This window comes from Cetorhinus maximus, chromosome 3 (genome assembly GCF_964194155.1).
Source record: "Cetorhinus maximus chromosome 3, sCetMax3.hap1.1, whole genome shotgun sequence".
NCBI classification, from domain to species: Eukaryota; Metazoa; Chordata; class Chondrichthyes; order Lamniformes; family Cetorhinidae; genus Cetorhinus; species Cetorhinus maximus.
The window spans coordinates 70,151,774-70,170,356 of NC_135881.1; the positions used below are offsets into that span (position 1 = coordinate 70,151,774).

The window sequence follows — 18,583 nt, forward strand, 5'->3', positions numbered from 1 at the left end:
GATTATGATGAATGTTAGTAGTGGGCAAGGCTGAGACAACTCAGGCATCACCTTTTATTGAGGCATAGTTTATGTATAGCATATAAGTTTTGTGTGAAAGCAACCAAAAGGCTGCATTCTGAATTGGGATGTGAAGCAAAGTTGTGGTCCAAGCTGCAGAACACTTTCTTTGACTTCAAAGTTATATTATTTTCATTGTATATATAACCTATTAATGAAGTGTACAGATTTCTATCTTACATATTACATCTTTGGAAAATAAATATATTTACCTGGTAATTTATATATATAGCAACAAAAGTCAGCCATTCTGTCCATCACCGCTCTCCATCTTTTTGGTAGCCATTGCAGTTGTAGGGGACCATATTTGGTGGAGCAGAACCTCAATCTTAAACAAGGTCTCTCACTGCCATACTTCTACCAGCCTTACAGTAGGAGTGCATTGGACAGGCTGCACATTTTCAATTTCTCAATAATTTAAATCCCCATTATCCATCTTTTCCCCATTATACAATATCCTTAATTTCCAAGTATCTTTGTGTCTTTCAAGCAGTTCAATTGGTATTTCAGCTATGGTCTCCTAGGAGAAGGTAGATAGTGCAGGAGTCCCCTGAGTGCATCCCACTCTCCAACCAGTGTTCAGTTCTGAATACTGATGAGAGCGATGGTTCACCTGGGGAGTGCAGCAAGAGCCAAGTCCATGGCACCATGGGTGGTTCAGTTGTACAGGGAGGTTCAAGGAAGACTGGAAGAACCACAGTGATAGGTGATTCAATCATTAGGAGAACAGTAAGCATTTCTGTGGCTACAGATGTGAATCCAGGATGGTGTATTGCCTCCCTGATGTCAGGGTCAAGGATGTCACTGAGCGGCTGCAGAGCACCCTAAGAGGGGAGGGTGAACAGCCAGCAGTCGTGGTCCACATTGGTATGAACAACGCAGGCAGAAAGAGGGATGTGGTCCTGCAGTCAGAATTTAGGTAAGAATTTAGAAAGTAGTAATCTCTGAATTACTCCCAGTACCACACGCAAGTGAGTGTAGAAATAGGAGGATAAAGCAGAAAAATGCATGATTGGAAAAATGGTGCAGAAGCAAGGGCTTTAGATTCTTAGGACATTGGGACCAGTTGTGGGGGAGATGGGATCTGTACAGCCCAGATGGTTGCACCTAAATAGAACTGGGGCTGAGTTCCTTGTGGGCCATTTTGCTGATGCTGTCAGGGAGGATTTAAGCTAAGTTGGCAGGGGTTTGGGAACCTAAAGATAACATCAGAAAGGAATACTAAGGTACACAGAATGCTAGGAAATTTAGATAGCACCAGGCTAAGGACTAGTAAATGGGGCCAGAGTAAGGGAGAAAGTGATAAGGTCTAAATCAGGGTTATAGTGCGTGTATGTGAAATCATAAAGTGTGGTAAATAAGATTAGTGAGTTACAGGCGCACATTACCATGTGGAAATACGATGTTGTGGTGATAATGGAGACCTGGCTCAAAGAAGGGCAGGACTGTGTGTTAAATCTCCCTGGGTACAAGATGTTCAAGAAAGATAGGAAAGGAATGAAAGGGGGAAGGGTGGCGGTATTAATTAAAGAGAGCATTGCAGTGCTGGAGAAATAGAATGTCCCAGAGAGGTCAAGGATGGAATCTATTTGGCTGAAGCTAAGCAACAAAAAAGGTGCAACTACATTGCTCGGTATAGTCTACAGTCTACAGACTAGTGGGAAAGGTATAGAGGAACAAATTTGCAAGGGAATTACAAAGAGGTGCAAAAATTATAGGGTAGTTTTCATGGGGGAGTGTAATTATCCGACGATAGATTGTAGTATTAGTGTAAAGGACAGTGAGGGGTAAGGGTCCCTACAGTGTGTTCAGGCAAATTTTCTACAGCAGTATGTTTCCAGTCCAACAAGAAAGGAGGCACTGCTAGACCTGGTTCTTGGGAATGAGACGGGCCAAGCGGATCAAGTTTCAGTAGGAGAACATTTAGGGGACAGTATTCATTGAATCATAAAGTATAGGCTGACTATGGAAAAGGACAAGGTACAATCCAAAGTAAGAATGATTAACTAGGGGAAAGCCAACTTCCATAGGGTGAGAAGGGATCTGGGCACACCCAGAAGCGCTGAGCACTCCCTGTAGGCTGAGTCGGGGCCTGCGCTCTTTCGCACACATACGTGAAAGAGGGCAGAAATCTCCCTGAGGCACAGAGCTGCCTCAGGGAGTTTAATTACATTGTTATAAATTTAAATAAATAGAAAAAAAAAATTCTGACATGTCCCCTCATGTGACAGTGTCACATGAGCTGGGACATGTCAATGAATTTTATTAAAGAAATTTATTTGAATTATAAATCCTTCACGAAACCTCATCCCGCCCGTGGATGAGGTTTCATGATAAATGCGAAGGCCGCCTGGGCTCTTTGCCTGCCCGCTGACCTTAAGGTTGGACGGGCAGCTCCTTTAATTATTTTAATTAGTTTTTAAATGGCCATAACAGGCCTTTGACAGCTCGGCGGGTGCGCAGCCGACTCCGCTGTGTGCCTGTTGAGCTGAAGATCTGAATGACGTGCAGTGATGTTGGGACACACGCCCAATGTCACTGTGTGTCATTTCACGCTTTGGCGAACAGGGATTGCCCCCACACGCCAACCTGAAGATTCTGGCCTAAGTGAATTATTCATTTGGAGAGCTGCTGCAGACACAATGGGCCAAATGGCCTCCTTCTGCGCTGTAACAATTCTGTGATTCTGTAGAGAGGAAGTGAGGAGCAAACCAACACAGCCCCTTTCTGGCAGGAAACTGGCACACTGGCTGACGCCGGTGTTTTATGGATTCTGTCCTCCTCTGTTCCCAAACTCATTGAGGCCCAAAATCCTGCTGCTGGTAACTGTCTTTGTGTGCTTTTGCCTGGCCTAGTGCTCCTACCAGTGCAACCCCAATGGCTGCAGCATGGCTGGTGGAAAATTTGCTGACTTTTAAGTGAAGGAGACTGCAGATGACATTGGAGCAGCTTTGAGCATAGAAAGCAAGACTTTGGCATGAGTGGGAGCAGTCTGGACTAGCTGGCTGACTGGCAACAGCAAGGGCGCTGATGGAGCGGCAGTGGTGGGAGGACGATTACGTTTATCCTAAGAGAGGCTCTCCCTGGGACAACTGCTACTTCTCTAGGGCAGCACCTCAGCGATCTTAGTGATGTGTTGGAGGACAGATTGCTGAACTGCAATTTTGCAAGCCCCATTGAACATTGTTACCCCAGCTATAATGGTGCCAGTCTAAGATTATATGGCAGCAAGCGGAGTCTGCATAAGATGAGTCTGAGCTTGTGTGGTAGCAAGCTGGCCTTACGTGAATTTATTTTGAGCTTCCACTGTGGCAGGCAGATGTTGGGTAGATGCTGCATTGAAAGCTGAGACGTAAGGCACTATATCACATTTGGATCTACAAGTGTGCTCATGGAGTTGCTCACTAGAAAGGTTGGGCTTGAAGCTCTATGCAAAGCCTGTGCCAAATTGGTGCCAGACTCCTCCATGTTGCTATCATTGATAAGCAAAGAGGTGAAAGGTTATCAGGGGTCGACGGGAATGTGGGGTTGAGGTTACAATCAGATCAGCCATGACCTTATTGAATGGTGGAGCAGGCTCGAAGGGCCGAGTGGCTTACTACTGCTTCTAATTCGTATGTTCATATGTTGACTGCAGGCTATTTAGCAGGCTTGCCAATGCTTTTCATTGTGCATAACATCTCTGGCCACCCCATCAAAATTTTTATAAGAGTATTCTGCAGCAGAACTTCTGTGAAACTTCATCCTTAGGCAAGCTGACCACTATGGCTGCAGGCACTCATGCCTGGTGTCTCACCATGTGCTGATCTTAACTCTAAGCTACCCTTAAAATACACATAATGAGAGTATCTGAGCTGGTGGCCATGAGTGTGAAAGTGAGTAACGGTGTTTCTTCATCATCACTGTCTTCTTCCTTTTCTACCACTACCTAGCCAGGTTGCGTTTCTTGAGTATCTGAAAGAGGAAAGGCACAAGTGTATGGTTGTGCTGAGGGGAAATGGGGTAAGCTGAAGTGCAAGCTTACACATCTGCAGCCTGTAAATAAGAAGAGGTTGTAGGATCAGGGAAATGTGAGACATGAGAAGGATGATTAGGTACAAGAGGGTACCATCATCTTTGATGGTTTCAGCCCCACCGCTGGCATTGGCCTCAGTCATGGGCACTCTAATGTGTCAACCACCAATTCCTTCAGGTGTGCAAGGACATGCAACCATGCCTGAACCCCACCTGTTAGGTTCTGCCGCCTTCTGTTGCACCGCCTGATCCTGCAAGAGAGGGAAGTATGTCAGTGAGTGTGGTGCAATGTGTTTAAGTGATATGCCTTTCATGAATAGCTGGGAATGTGTGTAAGCTGTGAGATATGGGTGTGAGGCTTGCAGCAGTGGTAAGTATGTGTGGGTGAGGTAGTTATGAATATTAAGGATGAGTCCTGATTGATAGAGATTGTTGGTAGGTAATTGATGGGGATGTGATGCAGTGAACTTTGTGTGAGGTTAGTAATGCAGCTAGTAGGATATGGCATTTTGAAGATGCAATCACTGACCTTGACAACGTGTGAGAGGTCATTGAACTTCTTGTGGCACTCCAACTGTGTCGTCGGGGCTAGCCTCCTGCCATTGGTCACTATAGCTAACAGCTTCCAGTGCCTCCACAATGTTTATCTGGAGGGCCTCCTGGTTCTCTCTGGATAGGGAACATCCCTCTTGTTCTCCACCTCCAGTGCAACATGAGAAAATCTTGAAGCCCCCTCTCTGCCACATTGTGTCATTCTTGTGTCTTTCCCAGGTCAGAATCAGTTGCAGCATCACTTTCAGTATCTGCTCCACTCACAACATACCTCCTCTTTAAGAGGTGCAGGCTGGCGTTTAGTATTGCATGCTAGCTTTCACTCATTCTAGCCTCTTAAGATTTTGTACCTCTGCACAGGCATGCAGCCACTCAACAATATGCTTAGCACTGGCTGCATGGTACAATCACTTAAATGAGCACAAAGCTTTCAAGCCATCTGCATCAGAAGCAACAGATATGGATTAACCACGCATTGCGATCCTCATGCCTGTTTTCAGTGGGGTGGTGGGGGGTGGTTCTTGAATTTTGTGGCTTGATCTTAAACCTGCCTCCCCAGCAAGAATAGAAAAGGCAGGTGGTGAAAATTGGAATGTGTCTGTGGTTACAACATATGTCCTGTGACACAATTCAGACTCCAATGCTGTTTCAATTTGAAGTCAGAGAAATCCCTGCTCAGCGCCCATCCCACAGGTTCAGACTCTCGGAGTTACTGAAGCAGTGTTTTGAGGGTCACACAACTGCAGGTAATTGGATCACAGGAGCTGTGTGTCATTATGTTGTTTGGATTGCCAGCATCTGGCCTCCAGTTTGTTTCATTCTCATACTTTTTTCTTTTACTCACCCTCAGTAAACTCTATTTACTTATCTTACGAAGATATGAATTAAGAACAGAAGTAGGCAATTCAGCTCGTTGAGCCTGCTCTGCTATTTGATAAGATCATGGTTGATCCGATTGTGGCCTCAACTCTACGTTTCTGCCTACCCCCTATAACCTTTGGCTCCCTTGTCAGTCAAGAATCTATCTAACTCAGCCTTAAAAATATTTAATAACCCTGCCTCCATTGCTCTCTGGGGAAGAGAATTCTTCAGACTTATGAGCCTCTGAGAGAAAAAAATTCTCCACATCTCCATCTTAAATGGGAGGCCCCTTATTTTTAAACTGTATCCCCTAGTTCTAGTCTCTCCCATATGAGGAAACTTCCTCGCAGCATCTGCCCTGTCAAGTCCCCTCAGCATCTTATATGTTTCAACAAGATCACCTCTCATTCTTCTATATTCCAATGGGTACAATCCCAACCTTTCCTTATAAAATAATCCCTTCATCCTAGGAATCAGTCAAGTGAACCTTCTCCGAACTACTTCTAATGCAATTATGGCCAGGATTTTCCAGCCCTGCCCGCCAGCAGGGTCTTCCGGTCCCTGAAAGCCAGTGGACCCTTGGCTGGTCCGTCACATCCCCCATGTCAAGTCCTGCCATGGCAGGGCCGGAAATCCCGGCCTGCACCCTTTCTAAAGTGAGGAAACCAAAACTGTACACAGTACTCCAGATGTAGTCCCACCAAGGCCCTGCACAGCTGTGGCAAAACTTCCCTACTTTTATATTCCATTCCCCTTGCAATAAACAACAACATTCCATTTGCCTTCCTAGTCACTTGCTGTACCTGCATTCTAACTTTCTGTGATTCACATACTAGGACATCCAGATCCCTCTGTACCTCAGAATTCTGCAATCTCTCTCCATTTAAATAGTATACTGCTTTTATTTTCTACCTGCCAAAGTGGACAAGTTCACATTTTCCCAAATTATACTCCATCTGCCAAAATTTTTCCCACTCACTTAACTTATCTATTGCAGACTCCCTGTGTTCTCTCCACAGCTTACTCTCCTACCTTTTGTGTCATCAGCAAATTTAGCAACCATACAATCAATCCCTTCATCTGGGTAATTGATATAGATTGTGAATGGTTGAGACCCCAGCACTGATTCCTGTGGCACTCCACTAATTACAGCTTGCCAACCTGAAAATGACTTATTTATCCCTATTCTCTGCTTCTTTTTAGCTAACCAATCCTTTATCCATGCTATTATGTTACTCCCCACATCATGAGCTCTTATTTTGCATAGTAGCCTTTTTTGGGGGTCCTTATAAAATGCCTTTTGGAAATCCAAGTACACCACATGTATAGGGATTCCCCTTTATCTTCCTCAAAGAGCTCTAATAAATTAAGCACAATTTCCCTTTCACAAAACCATGTTGACTCTGCCTGATTGCATTAAGATGTTCTATGTGTCCTGCTGTGATAGATGAAGTTCAGTATGGGAATTGAGAAGACATCCATTTGGATTTCAGTAAGGAAAGTTATTATTTTTTCTGAATTGTGAGAGTCCAGGAACTTCAGAGAAACAAAGGGATTTAGAACTTCACACATATAAGTCACTAAAACTAAGTGTACAGATAACAAAAAGTATTCAAAAAGGTTCATGGAGCATTGGTCTTATCCTTAAGGGAGTTGGAATCCATAAGTAAGGAAGTGATGTGTCAGCCTTGGTCAGACTCCATCTGGGGTACTACATTCAATTTTTGACACTGAACCTCAGGAAAGCCTTGCGGGGGGAACAGTGCAGATGCACCAGAATGATACCAGGGCTTAAAGGTTTAATTTACAAGGATTGGTTGTATAAACTTCATTTGTATTCCCTAAAATTTAGACAGTTGAGGAGTGATCTAACCAAGGCCTTTAAAATTATAAATGGATTTAATGCAGCAGATATAGAAAAATTGTTTTCTCTGGTGAAGAAATCCAGAATAAGGCAGAATAATCCTACAATTAGAGCAAGGTCATTTTAGGAGTGAATTCAAGAAGCTCCTTTTCACAAGGTAGTAGAAATCTGGACTGTCTTTGACAATAACAACTGAGTGATGTAATGGATGCAAGGGAATTGTTGCAAGTGGTGGAGAAAGGGTGAAATGAATGTTGTCAGGTGTCATTGAGAGAGATGGAGAGAGGAATTGTACTTACGATTGCTCCTCCTGTAGAATCATTGAATCTCTTCTTACACTAAAACTAGGCCCCGGCGACCCACAAAACAGGAGAAGACATTGAACCTCCTCCATGATTTCTCAGCACTTTTTTTTTTGTTTTTGTTTTACTTACAATATTTACATATGGGATGGACTGACCATATGACAAACTGGGAGTTTTTTTGGGGTCACCTTAAATGGTTCCATGGTGTTGTATTGTTGTTGTCCCATATTTCTGTGAGAATTCCATGCCAGTTTTGGAGAGTCAGCTTAGCCCTATTTAAAGCCCCACTTCCAATCATATTCCTTCTTTTCTTTATTTCCGTACATGTTACAGTTAGCAACAGTAAAAGATTGCCATTTCACAGGCTGTAAGAGAAAAAGATGGAATTTCCACGTCAAGAGCAGGAAGTTTAAACAAAGTTTTTTTTGTTCAGGGATGATTAGGTTGTTTCTTTTTATTCTGTTTTAGTTTCATTTAGTAATATAAAATCTTAAACTGATGATTGGCTTGAGTATATGTTTTTATAGGTACTTTAGTCCGAAAGATACTGTCCAGATCAGCTGGAAAGCAGACCTGGGAATGCTCCTGTGGGTATTGACTTTCAGAGCCTCCCTACTTTCCCTGACCTGCTCCATGTGGATCTCCAGTGAATCCTCAGAAAATGTACTGGCAGCCCTGTGATTCAGCCCTGTTGCAAAGAAATCTGGCTTCAGAGAATGCAGCCTTTTTTTTCGAGATGCGTTCGCACATTAAATAGGCCATGGTTGAGGGTGGGTGATGCAGGCCTTCCAAAAACTACTGAAAGATTAGGCCCTTTCGAATAGGTGGGCAGCCGTTCAGTAATATTAAAATGAAGCCTGACTCTGCCTGAACTTCATGTTGACAAAATCATAGGGGCTGTACACTTGGACACAAGTCCCCCCACCCCTCCCCCCACCCCCCCTCCCCTCCACCACCAACCCCTGCCTAATTCCCATCCTGAGTTAAAATCGAGGCTTGATATTTATATAGTGTAATTCAAATATTATGGTGCTACCCAACAAAAGAAGAAAGTTGACCATGGACAATTAAATCTGCCAACCTGACTCTGATTACTCTATCCCACTAATCACAGTTCAGGTCAGGCTCTAGATTTTGCACTTTGATTGTAAGATGTTCCCTTGGGAGGGTAGACAATTCTCCTGTGAGCAAGTATATTAATTAGACTATCCATTGAACTGGGTGCTTTTCTGTTGTCAAACTTATAGAACCTGAATTTACATCATGGTTATTAATGGCCTAACAATTGTCCTGTGAACTCCTTTTATTAAGATGTATAAACCTTCTGTGATGTTTTCATTTGTAATTCTGTTGCGCTTAAGTCACATGCATCATGGAAAGGAACAAGAATCTGGGGAAAAAAAGCTAAATGTCTCTAAAATTTTAACAATTTGAACTAACATATTTTCTGAATGGTTGCCCGATGTGAGATTTAAAATGTATGTGGTTAAAAATGTGGATAATACAGCAGGGAAAAAACCCTTGATACTTATAAACTCATAGATATTTCATGCAGAAGTAAGACATTTGGCCATTATGCCTTTTCTAGGCTCCATATCAGCTTTCAACTGTAATTTATTTTCTCATTCATTCTTTCTTCAACTGTTTACCTGATTGCTCTTAAACTCTCTTATTGGAATGAATTTTCATTTATCATAATGTATTTTAATTAACTCTTTGTGTTAAGAATATTATAATCTTCCCCTCTATTGTTGTAGTAATGTAGCTAATGCAAATTTATATCCCCTTGTTACCGATTCACCAACTTTCATTATTAACCCACTCAGCCCCTTTCAACAATTTGAACTTTACTATTGAATTTTTCCTTAACTCTTTCTCCTTCAGTAAATAAACCTTAGTTTTTCAGGAATGTCATTCTAACTATATCCTTTCATCTCCAGTATCATATAACAAATGTACTTTGTATCTTTCCATGACCCCAATATCCTTTCTATAAAGAAAAGCTCAATGTACCAGTGTGGCTGCTCTAACCAATGGGCAGGATTTTTCAGTCGGCAAACAGGGGTGGGCCCGACACGCCGACGCGTAAAATGACGTCGGGCGTGTGTTCCGACGTCATCACGCTGAGTTGCTATGTTTCGTTGGCGGGCACGCACCGGAGTCAGCTGCGCGCCTGCCGATATGTAAACGGCTTATTAATGCTATTAATAAAGTAATTGAAGCAATTGTTAATGCTGCCCGTCCAACCGTAAGGTTGGCGGGCAGGTAAAAAGGCCAAGCGGCTTTCGTGTTTTGTTAGGAAAGCTCACCCATGAGCGGGATGAGCTTTCCTAAAACTTTTAATCAGTAAATAAAAATTTTTTCATAAAGATAAAAACATGTCCCATCTCATGTGACACAGTCACATGAGGGGACATGTTTAAATAAATTTTAAAAAAATTATTTGTATATTGATTCAATCTCCCTGAGGCAGCTCCGTGCCTCAGGGAGATTGAAGCACTCTTTTGCATGCATGCGCGATAGAGTGCTGCCCCCGACTCTCCCTCCTCCCCCCACCCGCTCAGGTAGCACTGAGTGCTACAACTCGTGTATTACACTGGGCAGATCTTAATTGGCCTGCCCACATAAAATGGTGGCCCACTCCCGCCGAGCCTGCCCACCACCTGAAAAATTCAGGCCAATGTCTTTAAAGATTCATCAGCACCTTCTCACCTTTCCAAACAATGTCTTGTGCACAACACCAGAATTCCATTTGCCTTCTTCACCTGTTTTTAGAGATCTCTGAATCTGTACCCATCTGTTTCTCCACCATGTTGAGAAGTTTAATCTATATGAGGAAAAGTCTCAACTCAGCTCCCTATAGGACACAGCTAGCTACATCTTGCCAACTATTTCTGGCAGATCCAATATCTGCTGGTAGTGGGGAGAAGGTGGGGTGTAATTCAGACATGATGGAAACCCAAATTCAGCAGTATTAAGAAAGGATGTTAAAGGAGGAAAGGAAAGTGGAGAGGCAGAGGAGCTTAGGGAGGGAAAGGAGCTGAATGCATAGATGTTAACCGTGGGGTGAAGTGAGGGTGTTGGAATTAGGGGACATGAAGTTCAGGACAGGAGGTGTCCTGGGACTGATGGGGGAAGGTTGGGTGTAGCACTGGAGGAGCTTAGAAAGATAGAAATGTGTGAGACCATGAAGAAATTTGAACACAAAGATGAGAATTTTAAATTTGAGGAATTGAGGGTCTGGCATCCAGTGTAGTTCAGCAAGGAGAGGTGATGGGCAAGCAGAACATAACGTGTAATTTTAACCATGGTGCGCCATTCCCAATGGTGGAACAGGAAGTGAATGTCATTTCCACTCTCTTGCTTTTTGCTGGTTCCCATGTGATTCCAATTAAAATTTAAAGTGCCGGCAGCGTGCATGGGAGACACATGCAATCAGATGACAGGGAAAGCTTTTCAGTGATAAAACCTGCCATCAGTTGACAATGCAGCAGGTACAGTGGCCTGTAAAAGAGCCTCCTTGACAAATAGAGAGGCTCTTCATCACAGCCACAACTTTCCTACCCAGCTCTATTGTCATTAACATAAGACTTATTGAGAGCACAAAGGTGGCATGGGTATTTTTCAGATTTAAATCTCATTTGTAATTATTTCATATTACATGTGTACATCATCATTATTTATTGGACTAGCTTAGTCAGAGAGCTGAATGTGCTGGAACACCTCATGGTTGGCACACATGGATGGTTACAGGGAGTTAGGGATATTTCTTTATGAGGAAGAAATAATGCTATGTTTTTGCGTTCACTTTGATTGAATGTTCATGTTAGTGTCCAGTGTTGTACTTGTCATCACTCTGTGGGACATATAGCTGAACTTGCAGGCTCAGCTGGCCCTTCCAGGTGCCATGAGTCAGAGCTGCTGACTTTAACTTGAAGGAAGGATGTAATTAAAAAGGTTTTACCTTAATGACTATTCATGGCATGGAGATGTATTACAAGTGGGAATCTGCCGCAGGATGATGTGAGGCCTGACACACCACAGACACGCTACCAACTTAATCTCTGCATCTCAACCCGCCATTGGGAAATTGAAACCTCGGTACCTGCCTAATTCAGTCACCCCGCATACCATGTTTCCTGCTTTTGCAGGCTCCATTAAATCCCCTCCCCACCCCCTTTAATGGTGTCAAATAGGGTGTGGGCAGTAGTGTTCTGAATGAGCTAAAATTTATATAAGTTCAAGGTTGTGAGGCTCACCATGAGGGCACTGTAGTGATAGATTTTGGAGGCAACCTGGTCTTCGGTAAGAGTTTAGGCCGCAGATGACCTGAGTAGGGGTGGAGGCGGGTATGATAGTAAACAGTCTTTGTGCTGGAGGCATCATAGGACAGATGTTCAGCTTAGATTTGAATAGAATAGTGAGGTTGTAAACAGTCTGTTCCCACTAAGACAGTGACCAGGGAAGGAACTGAATCAGCGGCAAGGATTGGAGTTTGTGGTGGGGAGTAAAGACAATGGCTTCAATCTTTCTGATGTCTAACTGGAAGAAACTGCAGCTCATCCATGACATTCTGGATGCCAGATAGTGGTGAGTTTGAGGCAGGCAGTAGACCAATAGAGCTTAATGCCATCAAACACACATAAGGCAAGCGACTATATGCTGAATCTTCGGGCCCTGCTGATGTTGGAACGGAGGCGGACGGGGCCCAAAAACACGGCCAGTGTGCCGGTTTCCTGGCACATCATTTTGATGAAGGTAGGTTCAAGGTCAGCAGAGCTACTCACCCCCGTGAAGCGGGCAACCAATTAAGTTCATTAAGAGCCTTTTTAAGCACACTGAAAGGAGGCCAAATGGGATTTTCCATACGGACTCGTTTTCAGATCTGATAGGCTGGAGTTGTGGACCCAGTGTCCGGTTGGGGTCAGTATTTTAGGCAGGCCTACAAGCACTCCCTACTTGGGTGTGGGTGCAGCCAAAGGCTGGCATGAAGAGGGATTCTTCCCCTCACCAACAATCCGCCTGGCCGCTTTTTTTTTTCATTCTTTTTAATTTTTAAAAAAGTTGGGTAGAGGGCCCATCCATGTTGAAGCATCCTCTCAGTTACCCTTTTGTGTAGTCTGCTGCTCCTCTGAAGCTGGAAGGCCTTTGATTCCCTCTCCAGCTTCAGGAGCCAGGCCATGGCGCTTAATTGGACAAGGAACCTGTTTCCATGTCAATTAAGGGTGTGCTGATTAAAATCCCAAAGAGTGACTGTTTTTACAAGGGGAACCTGGAAACATTCCTGATTGCCCAATGTGTTTGCCAATGATGTTGCAAAGAGACAGAATAGAAATTGGGGGGGTGGTGATGGGGGCAGTGGTGGGGTGGGTTGAAAGATGGATCTTTGAGAGCCTCTGGAGGTAATGGTGCAGGGCCAGATGAGAATTTATTGCTAGAGAACATTAGTAATGATTATCAAATGCTGCGTGAAGCATAATGGTTCCTCTGGTACTTTAACTGTGATAATGAAAGGCAAATGATCTAAGAAGCATAATGCATATTCTGGAGTTTCCCTTTGGGGCAGGTAAAGCTCTGTACAACCATTCCTGAGGAGAATATGTTGTTTTGCTGGATTCAAGATAGAATAGTTTGTGGTACGAACAGGCTTGATGGACTGAATTAAAAACAGAAAATGCCGGAAAAACTCAGCAGGCCTGGCAGCATCTGTGGAGAGAGAAACAGAGCTAATGTTTTGAGTCCGTATGACTTTCTTCAGATGGACTCAAAACATTAACTCTCTTGTTTCTCGCTCCACAGATGCTGCCAGACCTGCTGAGTTTTTCCAGCATTTTCAGCTTTTATTTCAGATTTCCAGCATCCGCAGTCTTTTGTTTTCATCTTGATGGACTGAATGTTCATCCCTTAATGAATACATTATTCTTTTCTTAAGATAATGATATATCTATGAATCAAATACCGTAAAGCAATGTATTGTATATTGATCTTTACTGGGAATTTTTTAAAATTCTTTTCTTGTAAATTTATTTTAACTTTGTTGGCAATATTTCAATTTACATACGAACAATCGAACTAGGAGCAGGAGGAGGCCACTCAGCCCTTTGCACCTGCTCCACCATTCTATAAGATCATGATTGATCTGATTTTAACCTCAACTTCACATTCCTGCCTATCCCCAATAACTTTTCACCCACTTGCTTCTCAGGAATCTATCTACCTCTGCCTTAAAAATATTCAAAGATTCTGCCTCAATGGGCTTTCGAGGAAGGGAGCTCCAAAGACTCAGAACCCTCTGAGAGAAAAAAATTTCCCTCATCAATGTCTTAAATTTCTGCAATTACACATGCCTGCTATAAGCAGTTCAATTTTTTTTTAAATATTCTGTTGTGGGATGTGGGCATCATTGGCAAGGCCAGCATTTGTTACCCATCCCTAACTGCTTGATTTATTAGGCCTTTTAAGAGCTAACCACATTGCTGTGGTTCTGGAGTCACATGTAAGCCAAACCAGGTAAATTTGGCAGATTTCCTTCCCTAAAGGACATTAATGAACCAGATGGGTTTTTATGACAATCAATGAGAGTATCATGGTCACTGTTATTGAGACAAGCTTTATATTCCAGATTTTATTAATTGAATTGAATTCTGTCAGATGCCATGGTGGGATTTGAACCCATGATCCCAGAGTTTTAGCATGGGCCTTTAAATTACTAGTCCAGTGACATTGCCACTACACCACCATCTCACCAATTGCTAGTTGGTCTCCTGCTGACAGCATCAGTCTGCAGCATTTTAATTTGCACCCAAGTTATGAATGAACATTGAAGATCCTTACCCCTGAGTCAGAAGGTTCTAGTTTAAATCCCACTGCAGTGACTTGAACACCAAATCTAGGCTAATACTCCAGTGCAGTACTGAGGAAATACTGCACTGTCAGAGGTGCTATTTTTAGATGAGATGTTAAACCAAGGCCCAGGCTGCCCTCTCAAGAGAACATAAAAGATCCCATAGCATTATTTTGAAGATGAGCAAGGGAGTTCGCCTTGTTGTTTTGGCCAAATCTATCCCTCAACTAACATCAGATTAAACAGATTATCTGATCATTACTTGATTGTTGTTTGTGGAAGTTTGCTGTGAGTATATTGGCTGCATTACATTACAACAGTGACAATGGGCAGAATCTTCTGCTCTGGCTGGTGGCAAGCTTGGAGGCAGGATGGGCATCTAATTAGGATGGTGGCGTACCTGAACCCCGCTGCCTTCCCACCTCTGCCAGAATTAAGTTCTGGCCGGAAAGCTCCTCGTTGACTTTATCGGCCTGCCGTCTATTGAGGCCTTTAAGTCACCAATTAGTGAAGACTGAAGGGTCTCTTCCCGCAGCTACTGGTAGTAACCCGGCGGCAGGCAGGCCTGTTACCATGCAGCTTTCACGGAAGCTAAAACGTTGTGGCTAGCTTGCTACCTCCAGTGGTGGGGGTGTAGTGGGGTTGTGGAGGGGTTGTCTCTCGATCAAAGGCACTTAGTGCCTAATCGAGGGACTAGACATCGGGAAGGGGGGAGCTGAGAACCATCCCCAGCCCCCGTCCTTGCTGCCAACCCCCCTGCACTCCTCTTTGCACGCTCCCCACCCCACAAAACCCCTCTCCCTGCCATCTTACTTACCTGTGAACTGGGTTGCTCCTGGGACTCCAGTGCCTGACTTTCTGGCAGCAGCCTAGGCCTCCCCACTGACACTGCTGAGCACAAGAGCTGCTGGCCTCTGGTGAACCGGCAGCTCTCAGTAGGCGAGACTTCCACTCCCAGGTCTTGATTCTCACCACTACCTGATAGGCTTCTGGTTTGTCAGGCCTTCCCAAAAAGAGGCACCGGGGTTCTCTTGCCAGTTCTCCAGCTGGCAGGAGTGACCCCTGGTGCCTCAACAAGATTCTGCCCTATAATTTAAAAAATAAATTTAATGGCTGGAAAGTGCTTTGGGACACCCTGAGCTGTTGCAAATTGCTATATAAATGCAGGATCTTTTTCCTTTATCCATTGTGTTTCAATGGTTACTTACTCTTTGGTATATTTTGTTAAATTGTACTCTGAATAGGATAAAGTAGAAAACTAATGTGTTTCGCTTTATTCACATTCTTGTCACCAAGGGTTGGTTATGCGAACTTTTACGTTGGAAGGAAGACCCTTCACCAGAGAATCGGACTCTTTGGGAAAACTTATCAATGATCAGGAGGTTCCTGAGTCTTCCTCAGGCTGAGAGAGATGCTATTTATGAGCAAGAAAGCAATGTGATCCATCACCATGGAGACCGACCATCTCACATCATCCATGTTTCTGCAGAGCCAATTCAGGTTAGTTTACTTTACCACATAAGCTAAAGAGAGGAGTTCTTTTATGAAGACCATTTTTTTGCTAATTGTTAGCAGTAAGATGAGTTGCTATTTTAAATCATCTAAGACACAAATGCCATCAGTGGTCCTCCTGCATTGTACTAAGACCAGGTTAAATCACTTTGGAACTATTTTCATGTATAATAAACTTGCTTTGGTTGTTTTCAGTGTTTCAATGATGGCAACTTGATGATGTACTATGAACAGTTTGTTTATTGGTCTTTTTTTTACCTGCAGCAACAGCCAGCAACACCCCGACTTGCACCTAAACAGCCAACATCAACACCAGCAGAATCAGAAGATGAGAGCCGGCATAAGCCCAGATCTCGCACTAAGATTTCTGTCGAAGCCCTGGGGATCTTACAGAGCTTTATACAGGATGTGGGTTTGTACCCAGATGAAGAAGCAATTCAAACTCTGTCAGCTCAACTTGACCTGCCCAAGTATACCATCATAAAGTTTTTTCAAAATCAACGTTACCATCTAAAGCATCATGGCAAACTGAAGGACCATGCAGGTTTGGAGGTGGATGTGGCAGAGTATGAGAAAGAAGAATTGCTGGAAGACTCAGAGGACTCAGAGGAAAGCGAGGAAGGCAAAAGTTCAAAAAAAATATATTCAGTTAAAGTAGAAGAGACCTTGTCAGGAGAAGGGACTACAAATAGCTTAGATCCTGATCAGGAACCAAAAGACTGACCCTGACATCACATGAACTTTTCTTTTTTGTAACTGTGCCACTGATGTGTATTTACATTAAAAAAAGTCTTGTTTCCTGCATTATTCATCAGAAAGACCAATTTGTCTTTACATACTTGCACAAAAAAATAAGGAGTCCCAGTAAAAGACTGAACAATTCTCCTGTGGATAATGCAGACTGCACTAGAAGTTTTTTTTGTTTTTTTTCAAGCAAACAAGCAGCTACATATGAAGTATTTGGGATTGCCTTGAACATTTTTGTAACTGCTGTTTACTGATTAATGACAGTTTCTGTACAGAGTATCAACAGAGGAAACTGGTACTGTATGATGTTTGACTGTATTGTCTGTCAAACTTAAAATGCTCATTCAGAAGCTTCCCACAATTAATCACAGATTACCCAGTCCTGAATGGATCAAACACTCCAGTTTCAATTCTCTACCCAAACCAGTATGTTTCTTGCAACTTAAAAGAAAAATCTGGCCTTTTAAAAATTAACGAAATTGCAGATAGGATACTTTATCTTAGCTATATATTGTTAAAGTTGCAAAAAAGGAAGAAACTGCTCGCTGCAAAATGCAGCGTTAATGGAAAATATGCCAATAATTGCCTTGTGTAATATGGCACTGCCATCATTCAATTATTCTGCAAGAGAGCAATCACTGTAACTTTGAGTCTTGTCATTACCTGATTTTAAAATGTGAAACACAACTTTTTTTTTAAAATTTGTGTAGTGTAGATTATTTATTTTCAGAAAACTTAGCCTCATGATGTAATTAATTTTTTGAAGTTTCTGTTACATGTAACATAGTGCTTTTTCATACTGACTTTTTCTATTTATATATGTATTTTGATGGGCAGTGATACAAAGTGTCTTAAAAGTTTCAATTGAAAAATTGTGCTTTAAAATTTGCCTAAAAACTGCTGTATGTTATCAAAGCAATTCATACCATGGGCTTCACTCTTTATGGTGTATGCAATTTTCTATATTAATGTTAAACCATCATGCAAATGAACATAGGTCAATAAAAATAAAATACATTAGATAACTTATAAAATTCACTGAAAAATAGATGTTTTGCAATGTGTCTTCCTTCAGTTTACAATGGATTGAAGCTTTTTTCAGTATAAATTTCTGTATGAAGATTACAAGTGTATCTGTTTTTCTGAGTTATATTGCTATGTGGAACTATGAGATCACAAATTATTTTATTAAATCTGACCATGTTAGACATTTTTTTAAAGCATCACAGTTTTTCTTTATGCAAAATTGTTCAGATGGGGATGGTTATTAATTGTTAATTGCACAATTAAACTATCTTTATATAATACAATAATATTTGTTTCTCTCTTATTATTGAAGCGTATTTTAAGTATAATTGTTAGTCAATATATGCCTTAGTCATGACTATTTATGATGTGCTTACACTTAACACATTCCTTACATTAGCCATTCCTCGTAGTCTTTCTGAATGAGATTGCAAACCAGTTTAAATTAAGGGGCAACATAAACAATGTCCTCATGTCCATGAGATACTGCTTGACACTAACCAACTTTATTTTGAATGTACCCTGTACAGCCAACAAATTCAGATGAGGTCTGTGTGCAGCTCCCAGAGTGAAAAGACAATGTGCTAGATCCACTGTAATTTTCATTTGGAATGGGTGTTAAAGTTTGGAACTAAAGTGTCCATGACTAAGGGCGGGATTTTCCCTTCCATGCATCAAGTACAGTGGCGGGCGTGAAAAGCAGTATTTTTCCCTCTGGGCCACCTGCTGGATGCCATTGAGGCTGGCTGGGATGTCCTCTTCCCAAGTCATGGCTGGAAGAGGTCCACCAATTTCACC

The 18,583-nt window shown here is 42.5% G+C and overlaps 1 protein-coding gene across 4 annotated transcripts in view; it reads left to right on the plus strand.

Moving 5' to 3' along the window:
• LOC144678715 (DNA-binding protein SATB1-like) overlaps positions 1-18,072 on the plus strand; it is a 145,552-nt gene extending 127,480 nt beyond the window's left edge. For all 4 annotated transcript variants that reach the window (XM_078538536.1, XM_078538537.1, XM_078538534.1 and 1 more), the window contains 2 exons: positions 15,797-16,000; positions 16,277-18,072. In XM_078538536.1, coding sequence (XP_078394662.1) covers positions 15,797-16,000; positions 16,277-16,735 — 663 coding nt within the window. In that variant the 3' untranslated portion in view covers positions 16,736-18,072. The remainder of the gene's footprint in view (positions 1-15,796; positions 16,001-16,276) is intronic.
• Positions 18,073-18,583: the final 511 nt, after the last annotated feature.